Below are 23,979 nucleotides of genomic sequence, written 5' to 3'. Positions count from 1 at the left end.
TTATAGAAATGGTAACTGCCTACACTAAAGCATTGCAAATAAAGTAACTTACTCCCATTTTACTTAAGGAAAGTATTTTGAAGGCTAGAAAGGCAGCAGTAATGTGGTACTAAACTTTACTTGAAAAATGTTGACTCAGAGAAAGCGTTTTCTCTTCAAAACTATACAAGTGCTTGGAAAATAAATGGAAAAAACCCACTTTTCTTGTAAAATTTCAGCTCTTATTCTGAATCTTCACATTAAGCTTGTTAAAATGCCTACTTGCTACACTATTACCAATACCAAGAGTAATAATAGCAATCTGCCTACATTTGAGGAACTCTATAAAAGAATAGCTAAGGGAAATGTATAAAGTAGTGGAAAGAATTACGAACAGAATTAAATTTATCTTGGGAAAGATAAATTTAAGGACTACCCAATAGTGAGATTGGGAGTAGCTTCAGACAAATAATATCAAATCTATTAGATTAATAATTTCCAGGAACTAGAAAAGATTACACCGTTAACCTAAAAAATCCAGGTGAAAGAGGAAAGGTAGCAAAAATTTGGAATAGCAATTCCCCAAATTCCGAGATAAACTACTGTAATATATTCCTTCTGCAGTGGTTATTCACAAAATCACTGCAGTTCATAAGCCTGTCTATATACTGCCACATCAAGAACCGTACTGAAAAAATCCAGGTAAATCAGACATAAGTGGGGAGCTTTATACATAACATGATTTACTCATGCTTTGGTGTGTAAACATTATAAATATCCTACAGCAATATAGAACTTCAGTAACAGATGGGCTGTCATATTTCTGAATTTCATTGGGTTTGGTAGCTTAAGTTATAACCTTAATATTGTGTTAATATGAATTACCTATTGGATTCACTTCTACATTGAACTAATGAGATTTTCAGGCAAGCACTGTTAAAATTGGATTTAAGGGCAATAAGTGCTGGGAATAAGGGAATACAACAGAGAACATTATTACAGAATAGTCACTAGTACTTTGAATTTTATTTTAAACATTAAGTAACCAGCACACAACAAGCTTCATTTGATTAGAAAGTAATAGAAAAATATCTTGGTTTAGTTGGAAAATTGTAATCTGTATGTAATATCAGTAAAGAATATATAATTTACAAAACCAATCTGAATGATTAAGGATTTTTGACTATGCCATCATGAAGCATTAGAAGTACTAGTTGAGGTATTGTAAATGAGCAGATGGTGGTTACTTGTGTTCTAAAATTCACATTAAAGTATCTCTCGGGCAGTTTTGTGAATATGCTTCATGACGGTGAAGCTAGATGTGGGCCTGTACCAAAGTTTTTTTGTGCTTTACTGTGTATGTATTTATTTGTCTAGGTAGACATTCTATTACTTTATGGCATGGCCTCTGGCTCTGTTTCACACTGCGGTGTAGATTCCTTCCCCTAGAACTGCTTCTCTGTTGCCTTTTGCTTCACAGTACCCTTTCTTATAGACCAGAAAAATAGTGAGTACCTTTTATAATAAGCTCATTGATAGATATCTGATACAATAAAGTCAACAACCAAACCCCGAAACAGCAGTGTTCTTCAGCAGCACTGAAGTTGGCCCTGTGTGAGATTGATGTTCTGTCACTGTCCACATTCCACTGCCAACAGCCGTGTAGCTTATCATAGGATTTTCCCTTTAGATGTACTTTATTGTACTGCAGGAGGTAATTAGAAAGGAAAGCAATCAGAATTGTCATGCAAACCATGCATTTCCTGTCTGAGTGCAGTCTGTCTTTGCTGCTGTGCATGAATTAATCTTTTGTTGCTAGAGAGAGAAAAAAAATGTTTGGGTTGGACAGGATGACTTCCAGAGGTCCCTTCCAACCTCAACTATCCTGTGGTTCTGTCTTGAATTAGGAGGTTTTTTTCATTATTACCTTGAAATTAAGTTAGTAGAGACAGCCTTATAGATAATCTAATGAACTGTGTGAGGATTTAGGGCAGTTTATTAAGTAAGATATCAATATTGTGTCTTAATTAAAAGTACTATCCAGAGGGAAAAAGTTTTGCATTAAAAATGGCTAATTTGCAAAGGAAGACCTGTTTTTAGTGTAACAAAACAAAACAGTCCACCAAACTCTGCAAAAAAACCAAATGAAAACTCCTTCAGTATTTACTGCTCTTCTTGTATACTAAGGTACCAAAGGAATGATGTTATTCCTGGTTTTATGTCACTGTTTCACAAAATGATTTCCTGTAGATTCTGTAAATTTCATACAAGCTACATTGCATCGAGGTTTGCTCTTAAATTTGTAAAAAGGCATGATTGAAATTTTTGACAAATCCTTCTTGTGTTTTGTGCCTACTGACCTATAGTTCCTATTTTTGTTTCATTTAATCCCAATAAAGTGAAGCGGAACACACTTTTCCACCTTCAGTCAATGATGTGTAATTATTTTACACCTGTATCTTGTGCCTTTTGTTATATTCAGTTTATTTTACTTGTTTTAACCTGCATTGGACAAAATAATTTAGTGATAGCATATCTCTTAGCTGTCTAAGAAGTAGAGATTTAGTTTAGATATTTAAGTTCTTCTTGTGCTTTGCACAGGAAAATGGCATATTTAAAGTACTATTTGACCCATTCAGAAGTTATTCATGTAGGACAGGTAGAGTGATTTGCCATCTAGAGATGCGGTTTATACTGTCTGCAACTGATAAGGGGATCTACACAAAACTTAAATTCACCCAAGCTTTTAGGTGGCTGTGAGTTTTTTTCAGTGATTTTCACCTGCTGTGTATTTCAGTTTTGCCTTCTGGTTTCTTGATAGCTTGACATCTGCTTGAGATGCTGTTTTGTCTGTTTTATTTTCATAGTCAGTTAAAAACTACACCAAATGTCATGTGAGGAATGAACAGATCTGCAATAAACTGACCAGCTGCAAAAGTTGCTCGCTGCACCTGAACTGCCAGTGGGACCAACGGCAGCAGGAGTGCCAGGCACTCCCTGGTAAGGGCTATGGGGTGATGATGCTGCTTTATATAGTTGATTTCAAAACTGGGTAGATTTCTTCCATTGCTGTCAAAGAATGTTCAAAGAGTAGTCCTGGATTTGTTGTGCTTGTGCTGACTCTCCCTGCCTGGCTGTGCCTGTACAGGTGAATACAAATGTAGTTACATCACTGGTTTGTGTATCAGTACTGGCTTTAATCTTGTAAGGAGAGATAATAACATAAGTGAAGGTATAATGGCATGTACCTCTGCGCAAGCCAGAGACAAATTCTAGCCTGTGGGGATCACTGAGTGCAGAACTGAATTGCCATACTGGGTCCTTTACTATCACATATCCACTGACATTGTTACTCTTGCTAGCTGAGGGTTTATCTTCTAAATTATACTTCAATTATACTTCAATTTGTCTGTGCAGATACTGCCTAAGATCTAGTTTCTTGATTGTCTAATGTTGGTAATACTGTGAAAGCAGTGAATATTAAAATACTGATATATTCTCAGAAGGTAACTGTTAATGTTCTGAAATAATATTTACTCTGTAATTCATATTCATAGCTGTGTATATGCAGTCAGATGTCGGAACCTTTTCCATTCGATCTTTATGTCCAGATGAAGTTAATGAATGCATTTTTTGCAGATTATTAATTAAATAACTTTGATCAATTTATTCTGCAGAATAAATAGTTGAGAATAAACTGCATTTTCATTTAAAATGCAGTTTAAAGCTGCATTTGTTTAATCTTTGTAAAGATTAACTATAACGCTTGCTCTGAATTACTTTTTTTAGTTATCTGAGCCTGAGTCATGCTGAACAGGAAATACTTTCAGAGAGATGTTATTTGAATTTCCTATTATTTGCATTGTATTTGTGCTTAGGCAAATAAAAATGCAAAGATACGGCGATAAAGCAAAGCAAGGGTAAAGTTGTGATCACTTAATTCTAGGAGAGCTGTTTTTAGATTTTGAAAAAGGAAATTGAGTGTGGGATGTATTTTGAATTATGACCTCAGGAAGGTAAAATTCAGACTGCCTTAGGGTTTTCATTATGTTTTTTTCAAATCATCTTTAATCATATGCTTTTTACCCTAGCTCATCTGTGTGGGGAAGGATGGAGTCATATTGGAGATGCCTGCCTCCGCATAAATTCTAGTCGTGAAAGCTACGACAATGCCAAACTGTATTGCTATAATTTGAGCGGGAATCTTGCCTCATTAACAACCTCAAAAGAAGTGGAATTTGTTCTCGATGAAATACAAAAGTATACACTTCAGGTAACTTGAGTAGCTGTAATTGATGCTTGTGTGAATTAAATTTTCTTTGAGAAATATATTTTAGAGATTTGTCCAAAGAGAATAAAGTTTATGCCCTCGAAGAAATGTAGCATGGTGCTAAAGAGTGCTGTATAGTGCTGTATAAGTGGTGTATAGGATATTAAGGAAGTCTCATGTTTAAAGTTAATGACATGGCAGTACCCAAGTGTTTCTCCGTGCCAGATTTAACTGTTGCTGGTTACTGTTTACTTTCAAGATGTGACTCAGGAATGGCTTGGAACGCTGATCTGGGAAGTCCCAGTGCTTTTCAATACACTGTGATAGCAGGAATCAAAAAAAGACATAATAATTTTCACTGTAACCCATAAAACTGCTCGCAGGACTGGGTTTGGGATGGTGAATAGCTGGGCTGCAAGCAGCTGAGGACAAGGAGGTACTAAAGATGTATACTTTTCTTCTCCAGAAAACCCTAGCTCCCTGTATAACTGGTATGTAGGATCAAAGGGTCACAGAATAGCTGTACTAGTATGAAGGCATGTAGAAATTCCCTGCACAGTGGCACTGGAATAAGCCAGGAGCTAATTAGCTTTATGCTCTAATGGTGGGAGAGCAAAAGGGTTGAAAACTCTCACATGCCTCTGGCAAGTACAGGAAGCTGCCATCAGAATATTTCTTAGGAATGTGATCCATGTTAATTTAACTGTGGGACAGAAGACGGGAAATTGAGGATTAATGACCTGCTCGTGGGTGGTCAGCTTCAGTTTTTTAGCAGTTAAATATTCAGATGCTTATTGCTGTTTAGACTGTTGGAAGGCCTACCCACATCATTGGTACCCATATATGAAATGTATGGGTATATAATGCTCAAATATAAATGCTCGATATATGCTCAAAAGATGTCAAACCAAGAGTGTACACTCAGATGGAATGTCTTAGCAGAATAAGGTTCTATTACAAGCAAATCGGTTCATCTTAGTAAAGGACATTTTTAGAAGTATTTCAGTTTGTAGAACATGCAGCATTTCTTTGTGTAAAACCCCCTAATTTTTAAGTAGCTTAGGGTTTTACAGTCACAGGAAAATGGAAGGTAATTGTGAACAGTAATTAAAGCTTATATCAAGCTAGTATGTGATTTGCAAAGTTGTTATGTTGGAGAAGAATTGAGATGCATATGAACCAAATGGCAGTTAAGAATTGCCTTTGTTATGCTAAATCTGAATGCAGGATTTTAGGGACATATAGTGTGAATCAAAGTATTCTGTATTACCCTTTTTAGTGTTCCATTTCAAGAAGGAGATGCAAATATAAGTTATATTCTTAAATTTGTTTGTTTTTTTTTTTCCCCTGTAAATGTAGGACCTGGACAGAGAGAGTTTTTTATTTTTGCCTATAAAGACATGTATTTTCTCTTATTTGCTAATAAAGGAGAGAGAAGTAATTCTTCTATGTCAGAAGATCTCCCCTGATGTTGTACTTACAGTAGACTTGAAACACATTGTCCGCTCCTTGATACGAGATAATGTTGAAAATGTAATTGAAAACAAAATAACAAAATCACAGGTGTCAGTGATTTCTCTAGTTATTTATTTTGCTGCTTTTATTATTTTTTCCTTTTTTTCCTGATTCCCATTAAAATATTGCACAGGAGGCCTTCAAATCTAATAGCGAGTGATGGAGTATTGATATGACTGATATTACCTGACTGGCTTGAGGTGTAGATGAGAAATAGCTGCTTTTTGAGTTTAGAAGCTAGATTTTTCTTACATTTCAGAGCTTAGAACTTGAATAAGGTAACATCCTGCTGCACTTATCTTTATTTAAACAATGTTCTAAGCCAATGTGGTGACGTAAATTTGAGATACGTAATGTACAGTTTTGCAATTGTAGATAAATGTACATTCTTCAAAGGACTGTCTTGGGTTAAAGGACTTATCCTGGTGTTTTCAGTGGCATTTAAGAAAAATAAGTTTTTTTTTTAAAAAAAAAAAAAAATTATATCTATTATCTATCTTTCCAGTTCCATTTATTCTGTGTGAGACAGCCTAAACGTCTTATCCAGAGTCTCTGGACCTTTCTGATTTTTCCTTTGTCTGCCTTTTCCTCTCAAACTGCAATCATAATGATTTAACGGAGTGAGATTTCATTTTAGATGGCTGTTGTAACAGGTGGTGATGTGGAGTTCGCAAATGCAGTCAGAGCAACTTTAAGGTGAACACAGTGCCTTTTAATCTGTATTATCTATGGTGGAGTTTGACTTGTGTGGTTAATATAAAAGACTTTAAAATCTTCACCTATGTGAAGGGCTTTCAGGATTAGCGAATGTGTCAGAGCAACATTTGAAAATAAGAATATGGATCTGTTTTTATCTCTGCTTTATTTGATATACTGAGAAGTTGCAACTTTGGTGAATGTTGTGTATTGTACACACTCTTAGAATGGTGTTAGTAAATACTGTAGCCTGGAAGGGCTTAATGATTCCTTATTGTTCGTATAAATAATGTGAAACTTCACAGATTCTGGTTAGGGGTGTGCTTTATTATTTTTCTTTCTAATGCGCAAAGTCCTTGTCCTGGGACAAATATAGGACACAATTTCTTTGTCATGTTTAGAATAACACAAAACACTGATTCTTGGGAAAGTGTCAGGTGGAGGAGGCTGCTATTATCTCTACACCTTGTCCAGACTTTATCACATATCAGTAGTTTCTCTTTAAATCCAATGCAAAATTGGAAATTAATAGTTTGCCTCCGAAAGGATAAGGAGAAGGTTCATTTGGTACTTAAGGGGCAAAACAAAGACCTTTGTAGTATCAAGTCAAAACACATTTGAGTTTGCAGATGCATTCTAAAACCATCACCAATAATTAGGAGTCTAATTTGCGTTTTTCATTGAAAAAAATCAAATTCTTTAAGAGAATGTCAAGGGAAACACAATGGATGGACTGCAGATTCCCATAGTAAAGCAAAATGACGCTGTCTTTTTTTATGTGCTGTGTTACTGACCTAGCAAGCAAAATATTATGAAAGGGAAGATTTGAGTTTTTCTATAGATTAAACAGCAATACGAGGTTAATTAATTGTTCTTGCAGTATTCAAATGTTGCATATTCGTTTGAAAGTGCAGTAGTGCTCTTGGGAGTTCACTCACAACTGTGGGAATTGAACTAAAAATAACTTTCTTGTTAACATGCAATAAATTCTGAGATGACTTAGTTTTGGTGTAGTAAGCATAAACAAAGATGAGAACAGTTTAAATAATGCTTTGGATTATATAAACTGCAACTTTCCTTTAACTCGCTGTTCTCGGGGCCTAAGCATCCTTTATAAATTACACTGGAGTGTAGGTTGTTAATTAATGAGCTTTTGCATGGCAATATTGGTCCTTGTTAGGTCAAAGTATTCTCAGAGGGCTGTATGTTTTTGTGGTTTTATCAAATGTGTGGTTTTAGTGAAGCTGACACCTACTTTTTTTCTGAATTAGTCTCATTAGTACAGTTTCCAGCAGTCCCACGTCTCTGTTGTGGTTTTGGAAGCCTAATAAATTGCTTCAGCATTTTGTCTCCATCAGAGGTGTTACACTGGCTGCCCATTAGTTCACCTCTAGTTTAACTTTTTCTTCCCACGTTCAGGAAGTGGGGGGCTCAACTTGCTTTGTATGCTTGAGAACCTGAATCTCCGCCTAAAATTACCCCCTATAAAGAAGAAAAGAGCTTTTAAACCAAAGTCCCAATGGAATACTATCTATAATCCCTCTGGATGGAAATCGGGGAAACTCTAATTTTCTTGATTTGCCAGACTTTCTGTTTTTTTTTAACCAATGTTACAACAGCAAAATTTGAAGACAGTAGGAGAAAATGTTTTTATGACCTAATGCACAGCTCCTACTTCTCACTGAGTCTAGATTTCATCATTTTTGTCTAATAGAAACTGAGACACTTAAATCACGGAGCTGCCTCCACTGCTTATGTGTCATTCCCTGGGTAACTATTGGCAAAATACGAAATGTGGAGGTATCTAGCATAGTTAGAATCAATGCATAGTTAAAAAAACAGATACTGAGCAATGGGCTATTAAATAGAATTGGTTTCCTCTTCATATAGGTCTTAGTTTTAGTAGGCAGGTTTTCTTAACCATAAGGGTGCAGAGAAGAGGCAAACTGACAGCAGGCACTTCTCAAAAGTGTGGGTGTTACGGAAATACTAGCATTAAGTGGCCACTGTATTTTGGAAGTTTCTAGAATTATTATAGAATCACAGACTGGGTTGGGTTGGAAGGGACCTTAAAGCTCATCCAGTTGCAACCTTCTGCCATGAGCAGGGACATCTTCCACTAGAGCAGGTTGCTCCAAGCTCTGTCCAACCTGGCCTTGAACACTTCCAGGGTTTGGACAGCCACAGCTTCTCTGGGCAGTCTGTGCCAGCGCCTCAGCACCCTCACATTAAATTACAAACTTAATTACAACTAAATCTTTGTAGTTCAGTTTGAGGGAAAACTTTTCCTAGAAATCAAGGAGTTCAAAAGAGTCTTAAAGTTTGTTTAAGTTTGGTAATAACATATTGTGATGCACGTATTAGAAAATACATCAGAAGTGTATCATACGCTTCCAGGACAATTTAAGATCCAAAATGAAAGGAATTTAAATAAAGATGTGGATACATTTTGGAAAAGATATATGGTTCCTTAGTATTTTGCATAATTAAGGAAGAGAGGACAACTTTGAGCCTCAGTAATAATTGGGTATTCAGTAAAGGTAGGCTTGCTCACTTTGCTCCTCTGCAAATTATTCAGCCCTCATTAAATTAGTGCTGAGGCAGCAATAGTGCCTGAAAAATGTGTCGTGACTATAAATGATCACTTCACTGTAGATCTCAAAGCAACTTAGCCTGACTTAAATTTTCTGAGTAAACCCTAGATTTAGCATGAAGTATGAGCTCTGTAGTTAAGGTGACTCAATTTCCCTTTCTAATAGAATTGCATAATTACTTCTTAAAAGAAAATTAAAATTGAGGGGGTTAGAAAAAGAGAAGAGCACATATTTGAAATTCTTAGTAATCAGTATTTAATGGTTTCCTGCAATGGTTAAAAACTTGCCTTATGTTCAGTTAAATAGGACTGTAGCTCATTCTGTAAGCACAGACTCACATTCTGTTTGTATCCATCTTATGATAGCAGTTTTGCTTTTCTGTCAGATGAAAATAAAGCCCTGTCCAGCAACTTGCCTAAGAATTTAATAATTCCTGAAACTTTTCGAACTTAACATAAAGGTTGAATTCTTTCTTTGAAGGGTTTTTGGCATCTTCTTATCACAGTTCTAACAGATTGTTCTATAGAATCAGATAAACCGTGACTAGCTGCCTTTCAAGCACAAGTATACGGCTTCTGAAATGGCCTGCGAGTTCTGAAAACTGGCCTGGAAAGAAATAGGTAACAGGAGAAACATATTCTAGAGAATGGTTCTAAATTTTGAATAGTGTAATGGGATAAAGCTATGGAACAGTTCTCAAGATATGTTTGATTGCATTCTCTAATGCAACATTAGTAAGGCCCATTAAAAGCTTTGCTGAGGTAGCTTTGGCCACCTGCTGTGTATTGCATTGCTTTGTTTCACTGTGAAATTTTACTTTGATTTCTGAACATTTTCCTCCCTACATCCCAAATTTTAACTGATAATTTACCTAGAATGCTATTGAATGAGCTTAGTTGGTGCTGATGTTGTTTTAAAGTGATGTACCTAATGTAAAACATGAGTTTTCATAGATATACCTTATAGCCTGATTTAAAAAAAAAAAAAATCCACTGGAATATTTGAAAGAATACATATTTTTTCAGAATATGGTGATAGTATTCCAGCAAAAATTGTAATAATTTGAATCACCATAATATGAGCAGTCATATTCTGTAATGATGGTTAAACAAATTCTCGCCTATACATGTTGAATTTCATCTATATTTTCTAAGAATAGAAAAATTTTAGATCAGAATTCATACTTGCTGCAGTGAGCCACTGCTTCCTCCCTATCCTTTTCCCACACAAAGGAAAAATTAAGTAAAAAATTTATGAACTTCACCATTTCACATAGAAATCTGTAATGTAATTGAAATAATTCCGAAATCCTATAAAGAATTATAATCTGTATTTAGTCAAAAAGATATCATTTGTTTTGGTGACTTTTCATGGATGAAATGCAGCTTTTAGCTCCTAACAATTTTAAATGGCCATGTCATTGTTTACTGACAAGTGTGTACATGTTTGCATGTGTACTCGTTCACATATGTGTTGGAGCTTTTCCTTCTTCCTCAAATAGAAAAGGAACTGATTCTGATTGCAGGTTCCTCTTCAACTCTGAATCTGAACAACTTGCCAGATACAGTGAGGATAGGATAGGTTTCTCCATTGTGGATATTGGACATCTTGAAAGTATACATCAAGGCCTTGAGAAAGAAAGAACAAGTATTCATAAGTAAAGAGTAACTTTTTTCCCACTTACACATTGAGCAAATATCGTCTGACCTTCCAGTGAAGAAGCTGGTATTCTTGAGAAGAAAAGAATAGACATATTTGGGGCTTGTCAGCAAGTTTTTGTTGTTTGTTTTTTTTTTTTCCTGAGATGAAGAGTAGATTTGTACTGTTTTTCACCCACCTGGCTTGATAACAGTATTTTTGAAGAGGCATGGAAACTAGACTCTTATATCACTGAGTTCTGGGTACAGTGAGCAGGCAGGCTGGTTTTCTTCCTGTCTGATCCTCTTCAGAAGTATCTTTGGCAAGATATTCAAAGTAAAGGAATCGGTTTCCTACATTCATTTTGCATTAAATGAAACAACCATGCAGTTCAAGTGAAGGGTGTTCAACTCTCATTATTTTTAAGCCTGAAGAAGAAACTGGATTGACATTCTCATTCGGCACCTTTGAAGTCACTCAGTTGCTTCAAGTACTTTGAGACTCCCAGCATTATGGTTGAACCTTTCATTGGTTTGAGAGATGAGGACTAGATCTATGCTATTTTGTGAAGAAATTAGTTGGATAGTCACAGCACACTGGTGGCTCTAGATGTCACAGTTGGACCTTCCCTGAATTCTCTATTCACTGTTTGTTTTTTCCTGTTGGCTTTCATGCAGTGCAGTAGCATTAACTTTTGCTGATAAGCTTTAGTGATATCAACATGCCATCTGCTATTGCCAGTAGTCTTCAGTCCTCAACATCATGGAATCAAAGACACAAAATCTAATACATGCTTTAAGCAAGATCTTTGAGCATTTTGGTGGCCTGCTTCTCAGCTATTTACCATATTTTAATCAAATGATTAAAAAATGTTTTGGATAATTTGTTTTGAGCATCCTAACAGCATGCCCAGAGCAGCCTAAGTGATGCTACAAGGCAATAGCTTTGATAGTGTGTATCTGATAGCATGCTAATCAGTGTTCAGGTCTGATGTCTTGCACTACCAAAGAGCCAAAGATGGTACATCTGGAATTTGACATACCCATAAGTTGTCCACATATTGCAGCTAGTAAGGAAGATGATGACTACAGTATGTGTTGCTTTTGACAACAGTCTTTCATTTCAGAGGTGCTGCTTTTATCTCCTAAGGCTGCTCTGGCTTTCATCCTACCCGGGACTTTGTCATCATTAAAGGGGTTCTGAGACACTCTCCTACTCCGATAGAAGAGTTTCTTTCCAAATGTCACTGCTGCACTGTCAGTTTTTATTATTGGCCTGACATACTTTTCACATAGCTGGAATAGGACCTCTGCTTTCTGTATACTGATGCTGAGAATTATTTGACAGTGCAGCTGAAACAGCAATATGTTGAAGGTTCTCTTGGCTAGAATTCCTCAGCCCCAAAGCAGGCCTTTAGGTTTGGTTTAGGTCTGTATTTGTCAGCAATTTATCCTGCATAAGCCCCTAGCATATTTTACATGTGCCTAGTGTGCATATTTAGCATTCTAGAGAGAGATGTCTAGAGCCATGCATAAATATCTAAGGTTTTCTGATGTATGCAGACCACGTGCATATACAGCAGTCTAGGCAACTAAATAACAAATAAGACAACAGATGTGTTATCTGCCACTTTCCAGATGCCCAAGTTCCACTTTCACTAATTGAATCATGTTCCGTCTATTATCCGGGATGTGCGTGCTCTCACAGACACCTGGAATGTTCATCACCTGGGGTAGCACTGAAGTTATAAAGTAAATACAGAAGTGAGATGTGAAAGTAGGCAGTGGCACTTCTGCTGGATGTTCTTGTTGCTGTCCAAGTCTCCCAGAATGCATCACTGCTTATGGAATGGAACTTACTGATTTTCTGGTTTAAGTTTTTCTTGCATCTGTAAGTCTCTTAGTTGCAGTAGCAATTTCTGTTTGATCATGCTGCCAGCTGATAGGACAGAAGAAGGAGAGAGCATAGGGAATATGATTTAGGAATGTCAGGAATACTGATTATCTACCTACAGAGTTTTGTATTTTTTTTTAACTATTGCCACTGCTATTTCTGAAGCAGAAGTAATAATCCTTTATATTTCAGTTTGGTCTAGTGAGGCAGGGGAAAAAGAGGAATGCTCTGCTCAGGTGTAAGAAAGAGCTCTGAAAGATCTTGCAGTTGTGGATTACACCTCAATGGGAGAAGAAAGATGTGAGATCAAAGAGGAAAGATCTCTCAAGAGACACGATGGCAGTGACTCTCGGTTCACTTGTGAAATTCTGCATAGAACTTGAAATACATTGGCTTCCCTTTAGGTACATTGTAGTGTTTTACTTACCTTGGCATGTAAATTAAATCAGTCAAGAACTTTTATTTACAATCAGATCAACATCTTTACTGGTAACATCCGCCCTTTTCTCAGTGCAGATGGCTGGGTTGTTTGTACTCTAGTATTCACCTAACACCACATACTTATCACAGCTGTAGTCTGTTCATTGTTAAAATGGGGTTAGTTAAAACTGATAGCATAGAGTTTACATGAGGAAAAGTGTTTACTTTCAGTATCTTGGGATTTTTACAGTGATGGGAGCAAGAAATGTAGATTCATCCAGAAACAGGCAAAGGCCTATGTTCCTCAAAATCTGCTTTTTCTCTTGGTAATTGTATAGAGAGGAAATTATAAAAATTAACAGAATTTTTGATGTAATTTTACTAACACATTCTAATTATTTTTTTAAGACTTAATGCTTTTTATGTTTTTTAGGCTAGTTTCCTTAATGGCTTAGAAAGTAATAATGAAAGTGTTTTCGGTGTGCATTGAACGGCATTGGAGTTTTGAATGTGCTACTTGCATCTCTCTTTGAATTGCCTAAAGACATTGATCAGTATCAGCAATGCAGATTTTAGTGGATGGATTATTTATCCTATTTTTTTCCTGAACTTTGATGTCAGTGAATTGCTGCTATGTGTATTTATGATCTACATTGGCCTAGAAATTAGTAAACAGTATAGCAGCTGCTGGGAAAAAAAGAACAACAGTTTTATTTTGACCAATTGGGCTGTTTTCTGACCCTATGTCAAATAATATAATCAGAATTGACTTTGAACAGTATAGATAGAGATTTTGGGTAGAACAGAAGCATATGGTGGGTAGTGGTTTTTATAGTTCTGGGGGGTGCATTTCAGCAAGGTAGAGCAATTAGGAACTACGGACAATGATTAGATGACAAAGTGAGAAAAGAACATGGTGAATTTTCTCAAAATGTGAAGTTGTTGCTGCTGAGCTATTCTTTGAAATGTTTTAAAAACAACAAGTGGTTGAACTAATTATCTCTTTCTTTTTGTTTCATTCTGATTTACAGAAAATTTCACCTTGGGTAGGTTTACGGAAGATCAATATCTCCTACTGGGGATGGGATGACATGTCTCCTTTTACCAATACAACTTTGCAGTGGCTTCCTGGAGAGCCAAATGATTCGGGCTTCTGTGCGTATCTAGAAAGAGCAGAGGTGGCAGGGCTGAAAGCAAATCCATGCACTGCAATGGCAGATGGTCTTGTGTGTGAAAAACCTGTCGGTAAGCCATCTCTTATACTCAGTTACAGTTACTGTCATGATTAGCAAGCTTGTTTGGGTTTTCATTTAGTTAAGAGGGATTTTTGGACAATTTAGATTAAATAATTATAAAAAATATGTATGTATTGTTTTAATCTAGAGCTTTAATATAGAAAACAAATAATATTCCTAAAGCATGAAATAGTTATTTGTGAATTAGTTTACATGACTTAGTTTGCATTACACCAGAAGTCTTATAAGCCTCTAAATCAGTAGTAGTCAGTGACAACAGTGATTGGGTGATTGTAGTATGAAAGTGAATGTGTTCAACAAGTCTTATGTTCAGTGAGATTCGGAAAGAAAACATTTTTCAACATTTTAGTGGTCTGAAAGGCTGACAAACCTAAATCCTTATTTCTATCTCGTAGGTTTATTTGTGTATGAAGACGACTATGGCAAATAGTCACTTGACAGTTCAAATTAGCATTTTCATGCTCTGATTGTCCTATGTTTCTCTTCATAGCTGTGGGGTTGAGCACATGAAGTTCTTTACCCCTTCAGATTTGTTTTGCACATTGTTTGTGCAAACCTGGAAAATAACTGCATTGTTGGTGTGTTGGGAACACTGCCTGTCAATCTAATGGTGTTGCTGTGAAATTGTCCAAGTTGTTAACCTGCATAACAAAAGTGATCTAACCAATTCTTTATTCTCTTCAAAGCGGTTCCAAATAGTGATGTCATTGCAAAGTGTACATAGTACACGTTTCTTGGTACTGCCATCTATAATTCCTAAAAATGTAATCTTTCAGTGTTCTTAATATATCTGCAGATGAAGACTGGTTTGAGAACTTGGCTGGTATTGAATAGGAATCAGTAATATATAAAACCATGTTAATATATAGGAGGGCTTGATCCCAATGTTTCACAAGGCTTTTCTGCATGGAAAATATAGTGCTACGTATACTCTTGTGTTCCTACCTAAGAATTACTGTGCTCTTGTTGTACACATAACAGTTTTACTTTAAATCAAAGCGCAAATCAGGAGTTTTAGGGTATACAAGCTCTTTTTATGTGTTATGAATTTCTGAGATGACATATGCCATTAACTCAGTCAGAATGTGATCTCTAATAGAGAAAAACAAACAAAAAATACCTGAACCTGAAAAACCCTTAACAACTGAAAGAAAACCTCTCCGAAACAAATCTGTTCTGCATTGAACAATATTTCTTCAATTACTTTCCCATTGGATTCTAGTTACTTTCATATGTACACTGTATGGAAAACTTTTAGGGGATAAGTCAGTCCTGAGTAGAATATTTTTTGCTTATACACTGTTGAAGTAATGAGAATGATTGATAGATCCAGAACTCTACTGTACTTGTTATAGGAGTTTGAGATGTATTTTGTCATGGATGTGCAAGTAAACAACTAAGCTGATGTTACCAGGCAATGAATATTAAATTATATAAGTATATAGATGAAATTGCTGGGAAATGTTTCAAATGGACTCTTAGAGCTATAGTGTGACTTGTGCTGAGTATTACTTAATAATTTTTATAGAACTGTATTATATTTATATATTGTAACATAACTTTGAGTGAAAATATTCATGGCTATTTAAGGACCCAACCACTTTAAGAAGAGTTGTTCTAATGGAACATGTCATTAAAGGAAATTGAATCTGTCTTCAAAATTATAAATGTGATTCTTTTCCAGTCAGTCCCAACCAGAATGCCAGACCCTGCAAAAAACCATGCTCCTTGCGAACGTCGTGTTCTAACTGCACGAGTAATGGTATGGAATGTATGTGGTGTAGCAGCACGAAGCGATGTGTTGACTCAAACGCCTATATAATCTCCTTCCCATATGGACAGTGTCTAGAATGGCAAACTGCCACATGCTCCCGTGAGTATCTTAATGAACAGCGATCCTATTAAATATACTGCTATATTTGTTGCCACTCAAAAGTGCATCTATGAGTAGGATTCAGCACTAAAGATAAAAATAATTTCAAATGAATGACTTTATATAGCTTCTAATGTGAGCAGCCAATACTCTGTATGTGTTTTCTAGATACAGATAAAGTACTGGCAATTCTTTTCTGATGAAACATTTAGTCTTCTGAAACAGCAAAAAGTGCTATTGTTTTCAATAGACTTATACAACATTAAGTTATTAAAATAAATCATACAATAATACACCTCTTTATTTAATAAGACAAGACAAATTTAGTGTTTTTAAGAATCTGATTCATTTTGTCAGGTTCAAAATAGTACATTTTCCTAGCATGCAAAGATGAAAATAATGTTACAGTCATGATAGTAGTTCTGAGAATATTGTAACACAGATGTAAACCAAATGGTTTTGGTCTTCCTTAGATTCTTCTCACTTGCCAATGCTGATTATTAACCCTTGCAGATTATTTATCCTTTGTGGAAACAATTCTGTTAGGCCAGCAGGCCCATAAAGATGTGCAGGAAACTTGTCCTGTGTGATCAGACTGGGTCAGGCTGTATTAATGTTCAAGGTTGCTCGTTTCATTTGTTTGAGGTAAAATACAAGTGATTTGTTACTTTGTCAAGCAGTAAAGGTACTTCCCAGGTGTCTTCTTTGGAAGCACATTTCATCAGAAATTGATACTATGCTTCTCTAGGAGAGGAAGAAACCTACTCATTGTACCTTTCAGTGTACCATTCAGCTGAAGCTACTTCTTTCCAAGTCTGTAGTGACTGGACCTGGTAAGTTCAGGAGCATTCAGTTCCAGTGTGTATCAGTGCCATAATTCATGTAGATGCTGGAGCAAGCTGCCTGGTGCCTTAGATTTTTGTCTCCGTCATGGTTTATTTAGAGCAATTCCCCAGTCATCTTCCTACAGAAGACTGGTTCTTAGTATTTTTACCATCCTTCAAGATTTGACTCAGTATTTTCTACTTGTCCAGTGGGACCCAAACTTAGTATATAGGAATTCTGAAGTGTACTGTTGAACTCTTGTTGTTGTGCTTCTCTGTGAGAGTGTTTTTCTAGTTACTTCCAACTTCCTTTCCCTTTTTTGATATCAACATCTCTGGAACATTTCCGTATACATTGTGGCAGGATGGATGACGTTGACAGCAAGAAGCAACGTGCTGCAGGGTCCTAATAATATCATGATTCCATTTAATAGATTATGGATACAAATGCAAAAAAATACAAAAGGTAGTTACTTGATTTCACCTAAGCCTCAGGAAAATATTAAGTAAGGCCCTGCCTTGTCTGTAATAGGAACCATTTATATAATCTTATTTTAGGAGAAGAGAATGGCTATATGTATCAACCCCCTACATATATCTGGGTTAAAGGAAACTAAAGTGTAGGAAAATGTTTCTTTCAGGTAAAACTGGCCAAGTCCCTTTATTCTTCTTAATTAATAGATTCCTTCTTTATTAAGAGAATCATCTTAATTAAGAGATTCCTTCTTTATCCCTAGTACTTGTAGAATATAATGAACCAGCACAATGTTGATTTGTTCTGCTAAACTTTTATGCTTAGTTAGTAAATTTCTGGTGTTAATACAGATTCTGGAGTCCAGGTGTGGACTAAAAGTAGGGTTAACATGGTCCTTGGGTCCTTATGTTCTCTAAACCCATCCGTCAGCCCATGTTTGGCGTAAGAATAAAAAATAATAGGAGCAGTTAATTTCTTGTCCCATATATTTAGGATAATAAGACCATAATTGTGTAAAGGTTTCTCTCAACAGTTCCATAAACCTTTTTTTCACTCCTGTAAGGACTCAGTTTTGCAGCTTCTAAAATAATGAGTGTGTTGTGGTGTAAGATAAGTCGATTGGAGATAATATTGACACAACGCATATGCACCATGCATAGCTTTTTAAAATAGCATGTATTATGTCAGCCTGAACTTTTAATCATGTTTTTGTTTGAACATCATGAAAAATTGAGTTTGTTTGCAGAACACACGAAATTGTTCTTAATATAATTGTCACTTATATCAGGTCTGTAAAAGTTTTTATTAAATGAGGCAAACAGGATTTGCTATGTACTAGTTCATCATTATGTAAAGGCAGTTTTGTATGAAAACTTATTTTCTATTCAACAACTTAAAAGAAAACAAACATAAAACCACAGTTGTGTGCCCATAAGCGGGTTTGGTTTTTGTCAGAGTTTTAAAGTTTTAGTCATTTTGCATTTAAGCAAGAAAATGATTGTCCAAATGTAAGATAATTCAGGCGTTGTTTTGCTCTGAATGACTTGAAAACTTTCATAAATAGATGCAACATTATTGCTGCTGAGGTAATGAAGTATTAAGTGGATTGTCTTATGAAGGGGTAGTGTTTCTACTTACTTGAAGAACGGAAGTAACTATATCTTCAAAATAAAATTAAAACAGTTGATTTTTTTAATTTTGACTGATTAATGAGGTTTTGGATGTTTTACTCTGAATGAAAAAAAAATCACACAAGCATGTATGATTTCAAACAGAAAATATAACAGCTGAGAACTTCACATTTATTTTCACAACTTGGCATTAAAATGAAGAACGCTGTTTTATTGGTGACATTTTGTCATTTTAATACCTGCTTGACAAAAAGTTGCATTCCACTCTTTCCCCACATCCTTCCATCCATTATGGCTTTTGATTGAATAGCTGGCAGTTGAGCAATCTTGGACCACCTCTAGAATTTCAAAGCAGGAAAGACATTTCTGCTTGAATATACTCTTTTTCCATAAACAGTAACTTCTCTGCTCTCCTCAGTGTTTCAGCTGAATGCCACTACAGAGATTATCTGAGGATTTTCACTTTTGGTTCTGTTTTATCTTCTATGAAGAAGGTGCAGTTGATACTTCAGATCTGTTTTCTCCTAGCTTCATAAATAACAGCGTGAGAATTGTTTGGATCATTTACAGTGCATCGCTAAAAGGGCAAGACAGTAGGTACAGGATGGCTCTCTTTCTTTTCCTGTTGATCCTCTAGTGTATTCAAACCAGAAAATTTGTATCATTCAGCTTCGGATCTGATGAGGTCTGGTGTAAAACTGATCCTTCACATGATTGATGTTGATTTCCAAGAACAATTGAGATACCTGCATTTCCTTTTTTCCATATTTGGGAAACTTCAAAAATTTCCTTCTTCCAAGTCTAATGATACAAGAGCTCATGCTCCAGCTTTCTGCACTGTTGAAGTCCTTTTGAGATCACATTCAGGTTCTTAACTGCCTGTTTTCTTGTTATCTGCATACATCTTTAAACTGCTGGAGTATTTTTTTCTGTGACAACTTTCATAAATTTTAAACAATTTTAATAATTGTTGAAGTCTCAGTAGCTGCCTTTATTCTGCTGTCAGTTAATTTAATTGGAAACAATATTGTTCTGCTTAGTATACTCTTTACAACATGGATTCAGGTATTGCCTTTATGGTGGTCCAAGTAGCTGAGATCATTAGTTGGATATAGTGTCCTGGCTGCAGCTGAGCCACATTAAGAGGTTACACTCCTGTAGAAACCATTTGAGTGTCCTCCGAAGAAAACCCCACATATCTTTAAACTACTTTCTTCCTGGTACAGTCTTCCTGAAGCTCGTTTATGCTTTTAAAATTTATGTTTTAAGTGCCCGCAAACATAATGTGACAAGAGACAGGGCCCCATAGTGATCAATGTTCTAACGATTCTGATGTTAGTTTGATTCAGTATTGCATCATTAGTTTAAAAAGATGTAGCAGAAAGAGCTCAAATGAACTTGAGAACACCAATGGTGTTCCTGAAGGTACTAAATTGTTAATTTTTTGTTAATAAGAAATAGCAGTAACTTCGGCGTAGTTGTTTTGATTCTAAACAGGCTTAAAATATGAGGCAGACCGTTTCATGAAAAATTAAATAATTTAAACATAGTGTCTAGGGAGAGACTTGATTTTTAGTATGCAAATTAAAATGCTGATTTATTCCTAACAGATGAGACTCTGAAGATATAGTTCAATTAAATAGGATGGAATTATGACTTGTAGCTTAAGATCCTTAAGTTTTGGGAAGATGTGTACTATGTTAGCTCATTTCAGAAGTTCTGTGTAAGAAAATTGGGTTGTATTTGTAGATGAATTCTCAGGTGTGATCCCAGGATACTTTGTGCCACCAAAAAATTATAGTTTGAATTATGGGTTTAAACCGAAACACGGTAAGTTTGGGTTAGATATAAGGAAGAAGTTCTTGACTGTGAAGGTGGCGAGGCACTGGCACAGGTTGTCCAAAGAAGTGGTAAATGCTGCACCCCTGGCGGTGTTCAAGGCCAGGTTGGACAGAGCCTTGGGTGACATGGTTTAGTGTGAGGCATCCCTGGCCATGTCAGGGGTTGGAACTTGGTGATCTTAAGGTCCTTTCCAACCCAAACCAGTCTGTGATTCTATAAACTATAACAATTTTTTGATTATTATTATCACTCTTATTTGTATTATTGATATTGCCTGATTTCTAGTTTTCCTGTGGGAATGGTTGCTTGCATCGGGAAAATCCGTAATATATGCATAACATGATATATATTAATACGAAGCATATAATGTATATTTTTATCATGGGATTTGCCTGTCTCATTATTTTTGCTGATTTGAAATCTTTGTTGTTACATTGTGGTGCACTTTATGATCTTTGAAGAAGTACAGCTTTTAAAGAAAATGTAGATACTCTTACTACTGTTACTGAAATGTTTAATATGCAGAAGGAAATAGAAATGTAAAATTGGGGTTGTAAAATCCCAGCGTCTCATTTAGAAAAAAAGCAACAAACCAAAACTCCCTCTTGCATTAATATTATATTCCATGTAATGCAGCTCAAAACTGCTCTGGACTGAGGACGTGTGGACAGTGTTTGGAACAGCCTGGGTGCGGATGGTGTAACGATCCCAGTAACACTGGAAAAGGGCAATGTTTGGAAGGATCATCACGAGGCCCAATGAAGGCAGTTGGCACGCACTCTAATGAAATGGTGCTTGATGCTAGTCTCTGTCCAAAAGAGAAAAACTATGAGTGGTCTTTTATCCAGTGTCCAGGTAAGGCCTGCGTCCATTCCTCCTTTTGTATGAAATAAGAAATGCTTCTCTGTTTAAGTATCCCAAATTAACATAATTATTTTGAGTAATACAGATAACATTTGCATGAGGAATTTGTATTTCCAGAATATTTCCTAAGTATGGAGTTTTTAGCCTCTTGTTTACTGAACACAAATGTGCTTCCTGTCCTGCAGAGTCGCATGTGAAATTTCATGAAAATATTTTAATTAAAACTGCCTTTTTTTTTTTTTTTTTGTAAAGAGGTTTCCACACATCCCGTTGTTTTACTTTTTCAAATCTAACAATATGAATTTGCTCTGGCTCTTGCTTTCTTCTGGCTTCTGTATCCATCACAGGAAAGCTCAGCTGTGAAGAAATTAGGTAACTGATGATGCCAGGAGGTGTGAACTTCCTGCATCCCTGGTGCTCACACGAAAGTCCAGCTGACTGTGAGAACAGGATGCTGCAAGTCTGAGCTGTGCCTCTCAGTCCATCTCTTTCACATTTGGTGTAAATAGGATGTATGCTTTTATCATCTTAAAGAGAATCTAAATTTAAGCCACACTGATATGATTATAGTATTTTTAAGCATTGCAAAAGAAAGCAAGATGTCAGGTGCTTGAAGAGGGTGGAAGCTGAGCTGGTACAGTTCAAATCCTGAAAGCGCCGTGAGAAGCAGCAGCATAGTAGTGCAGGCAAATGAAAAGCCCACTGGGGAGTTTGACAGACCTGCAGTGGTAATTTACAATAAATAATACCGTTTAGAAACTTTTTTTTTAGAATAAATGATGTAATTGTGCTAAAGGCATTTTTCCAGCAAATGTTCCTACTGCTGATAAATTTGGGAGCTGGAGCTTCTCTAGGATCAGAACTCTTGTGGGTACGTGCAGCAATGTTTGCTCTGATGTATGTGTACTAATGTATATATATTTATATATAACTGTGTGTATCACTGCATTATTTAGAAAGCAGAATCTCTGAAGAAATTTTTATTTTGGTAACTTTCTTTTTTTGATGCAGACATGGAGAGTAGATATTTTGTAAAGTTTTAGAATAATGAAGGAAATGTAAAGCCAAATGTAAATGGTCTTAAGTTCAAACTGAAACACTCCTGACTATCTAATACGATTTCCTGAACCCAGAAGCCTCTAGCAAATTCCTGGAAATAGGAATGCATTTCCATACATTACATTGTATGGGAACTTCATTACTTACTCTGTTAGAATACAGCTATGCTTTTATTTTTAGTAAGTGCAATTATTAGACTTTCACTGCAATACACAGTATCTACCATCGGTGAAATTGTGATGGGTCATATATTGGTTGTCTAAAATGTTTGAGTTAGCAGATTTTACCCTCTTATTGGTTTAATATTTATTCTTTATGGATAAAGTTCTGTAATCATTCTATGTTCTAACCAAGCATTCTCTGAAGTTTTGAATTTAAGAGACAAATTAAATTTGATTGGTATAGGCTGTAGGCTTTTACTTAAGCTTTACATTTTCTTAAAATACTGTCTGTAATGGATTGTATTTACAAAGTTTATTATTCTTACCACAGCACTCATTTGATGTTCTTGAAATAAGATAGAATTGATACAAAGGCTATATAAGCTTATGGAACAGTTTTTAGTTTCAATGAAAGTAAAGATAAATAGCTTATAGCATGTAGCTTAAAGATTATTCTGTCACAGTGATGAACAGTTGTTCGTTCATGTATGTACTTAGTTTTCCTTGTATTTTGTATCCATGTTCTTTATAGTGCCTTTGGGCAGTTGTGTTGGTTATAAGTGTTTTAAGTTCATTATCATTCTCTGTTCGAATCTTTAAAGGTAATATCAGGTAGCCCAAGTTTGTCTTTAAAGTCTAAATTTCTCTGAAAAGAATTGTGAACTGATTATAGCTAGTTAGTTTAAAACTAGATGAAGCATCTTTACACTAAATCCAGAGTTTAATGCAGGCACACATTTTATATATTTTCCTAGTATTAAATATTTTCTTAAAGCTAGAATTATCAACAATTTTCAGCATCACCAGCCATTTCAACTGAGAGGTCAAAAGCAAATTAGACATAAAATCGTTTATATCCTGAGCAGCCTCACTTGAAGATTCAGCTAAATCACATTTGTATGCCTGAGGAAAATAACTGTTGCTGCTACTGATGTACATTAAAATCACTTAAAGCAAAAAATTATCTCTAAAAATTGAAATCGTAGTTCTCATTCAAATGATCATTACAGTGTCTCATTATTTTAATTACTATTTTAATTATTTAATAGTGATGTTTCCAGTTTGATTGCACTTGTCTGTATCATAGGAAATTGTTGAACTGTGCAATTAGTCTGGCTTTTAATTTTTCTCAATGAGATACATATTTTTAGGAAAACCAGCAGATACATACTACCACTTTTGGTGTGCTGTGGCAATCATAGATAGCTTTGGTTCTTATTATATCTATTTTTGAATCAGTTTTAAGAACTTTTCCATTTACTTTGCCTTAACAAAGTGTAAGAATTAAGAGCTATCATATATGAACAGGTAGTATAATATGACTAGCAGCAAACTAGAATCCACAATAAGAAAATTGATTAATTATGATTGCTATCCTTTAAATAACACAAAAATTCAGGAATGCAAAGTAAACCATTAGGGAGCATAGATAATGTATAAATCAATGAGCCAATAGTTGTATTATCAGAAGGAAACAGTTTCCCTGTATT

General features: G+C 35.6%; 1 protein-coding gene across 1 annotated transcript in view; it reads left to right on the top strand.

Annotated features, from left to right (window-relative positions):
• Positions 1-23,979, top strand: part of ATRNL1 (attractin like 1) — a 507,305-nt gene that overhangs the window by 108,167 nt on the left and 375,159 nt on the right. The window contains exons 14-18 of the mRNA XM_061458665.1: positions 2,847-2,979; positions 4,071-4,252; positions 14,037-14,250; positions 15,946-16,134; positions 21,042-21,260. Coding sequence (XP_061314649.1) covers positions 2,847-2,979; positions 4,071-4,252; positions 14,037-14,250; positions 15,946-16,134; positions 21,042-21,260 — 937 coding nt within the window. The remainder of the gene's footprint in view (positions 1-2,846; positions 2,980-4,070; positions 4,253-14,036; positions 14,251-15,945; positions 16,135-21,041; positions 21,261-23,979) is intronic.

Source organism: Pezoporus flaviventris, unplaced genomic scaffold (assembly GCF_033815535.1).
Source record: "Pezoporus flaviventris isolate CSIRO_AGI_PZ_B2104156 unplaced genomic scaffold, CSIRO_AGI_Pfla_v1 ptg000029l, whole genome shotgun sequence".
Lineage (NCBI taxonomy): Eukaryota > Metazoa > Chordata > Aves > Psittaciformes > Psittacidae > Pezoporus > Pezoporus flaviventris.
The sequence above is the reverse complement of the archived record's forward strand: the minus strand, read 5'-3'. Positions and strand labels throughout refer to the sequence as shown.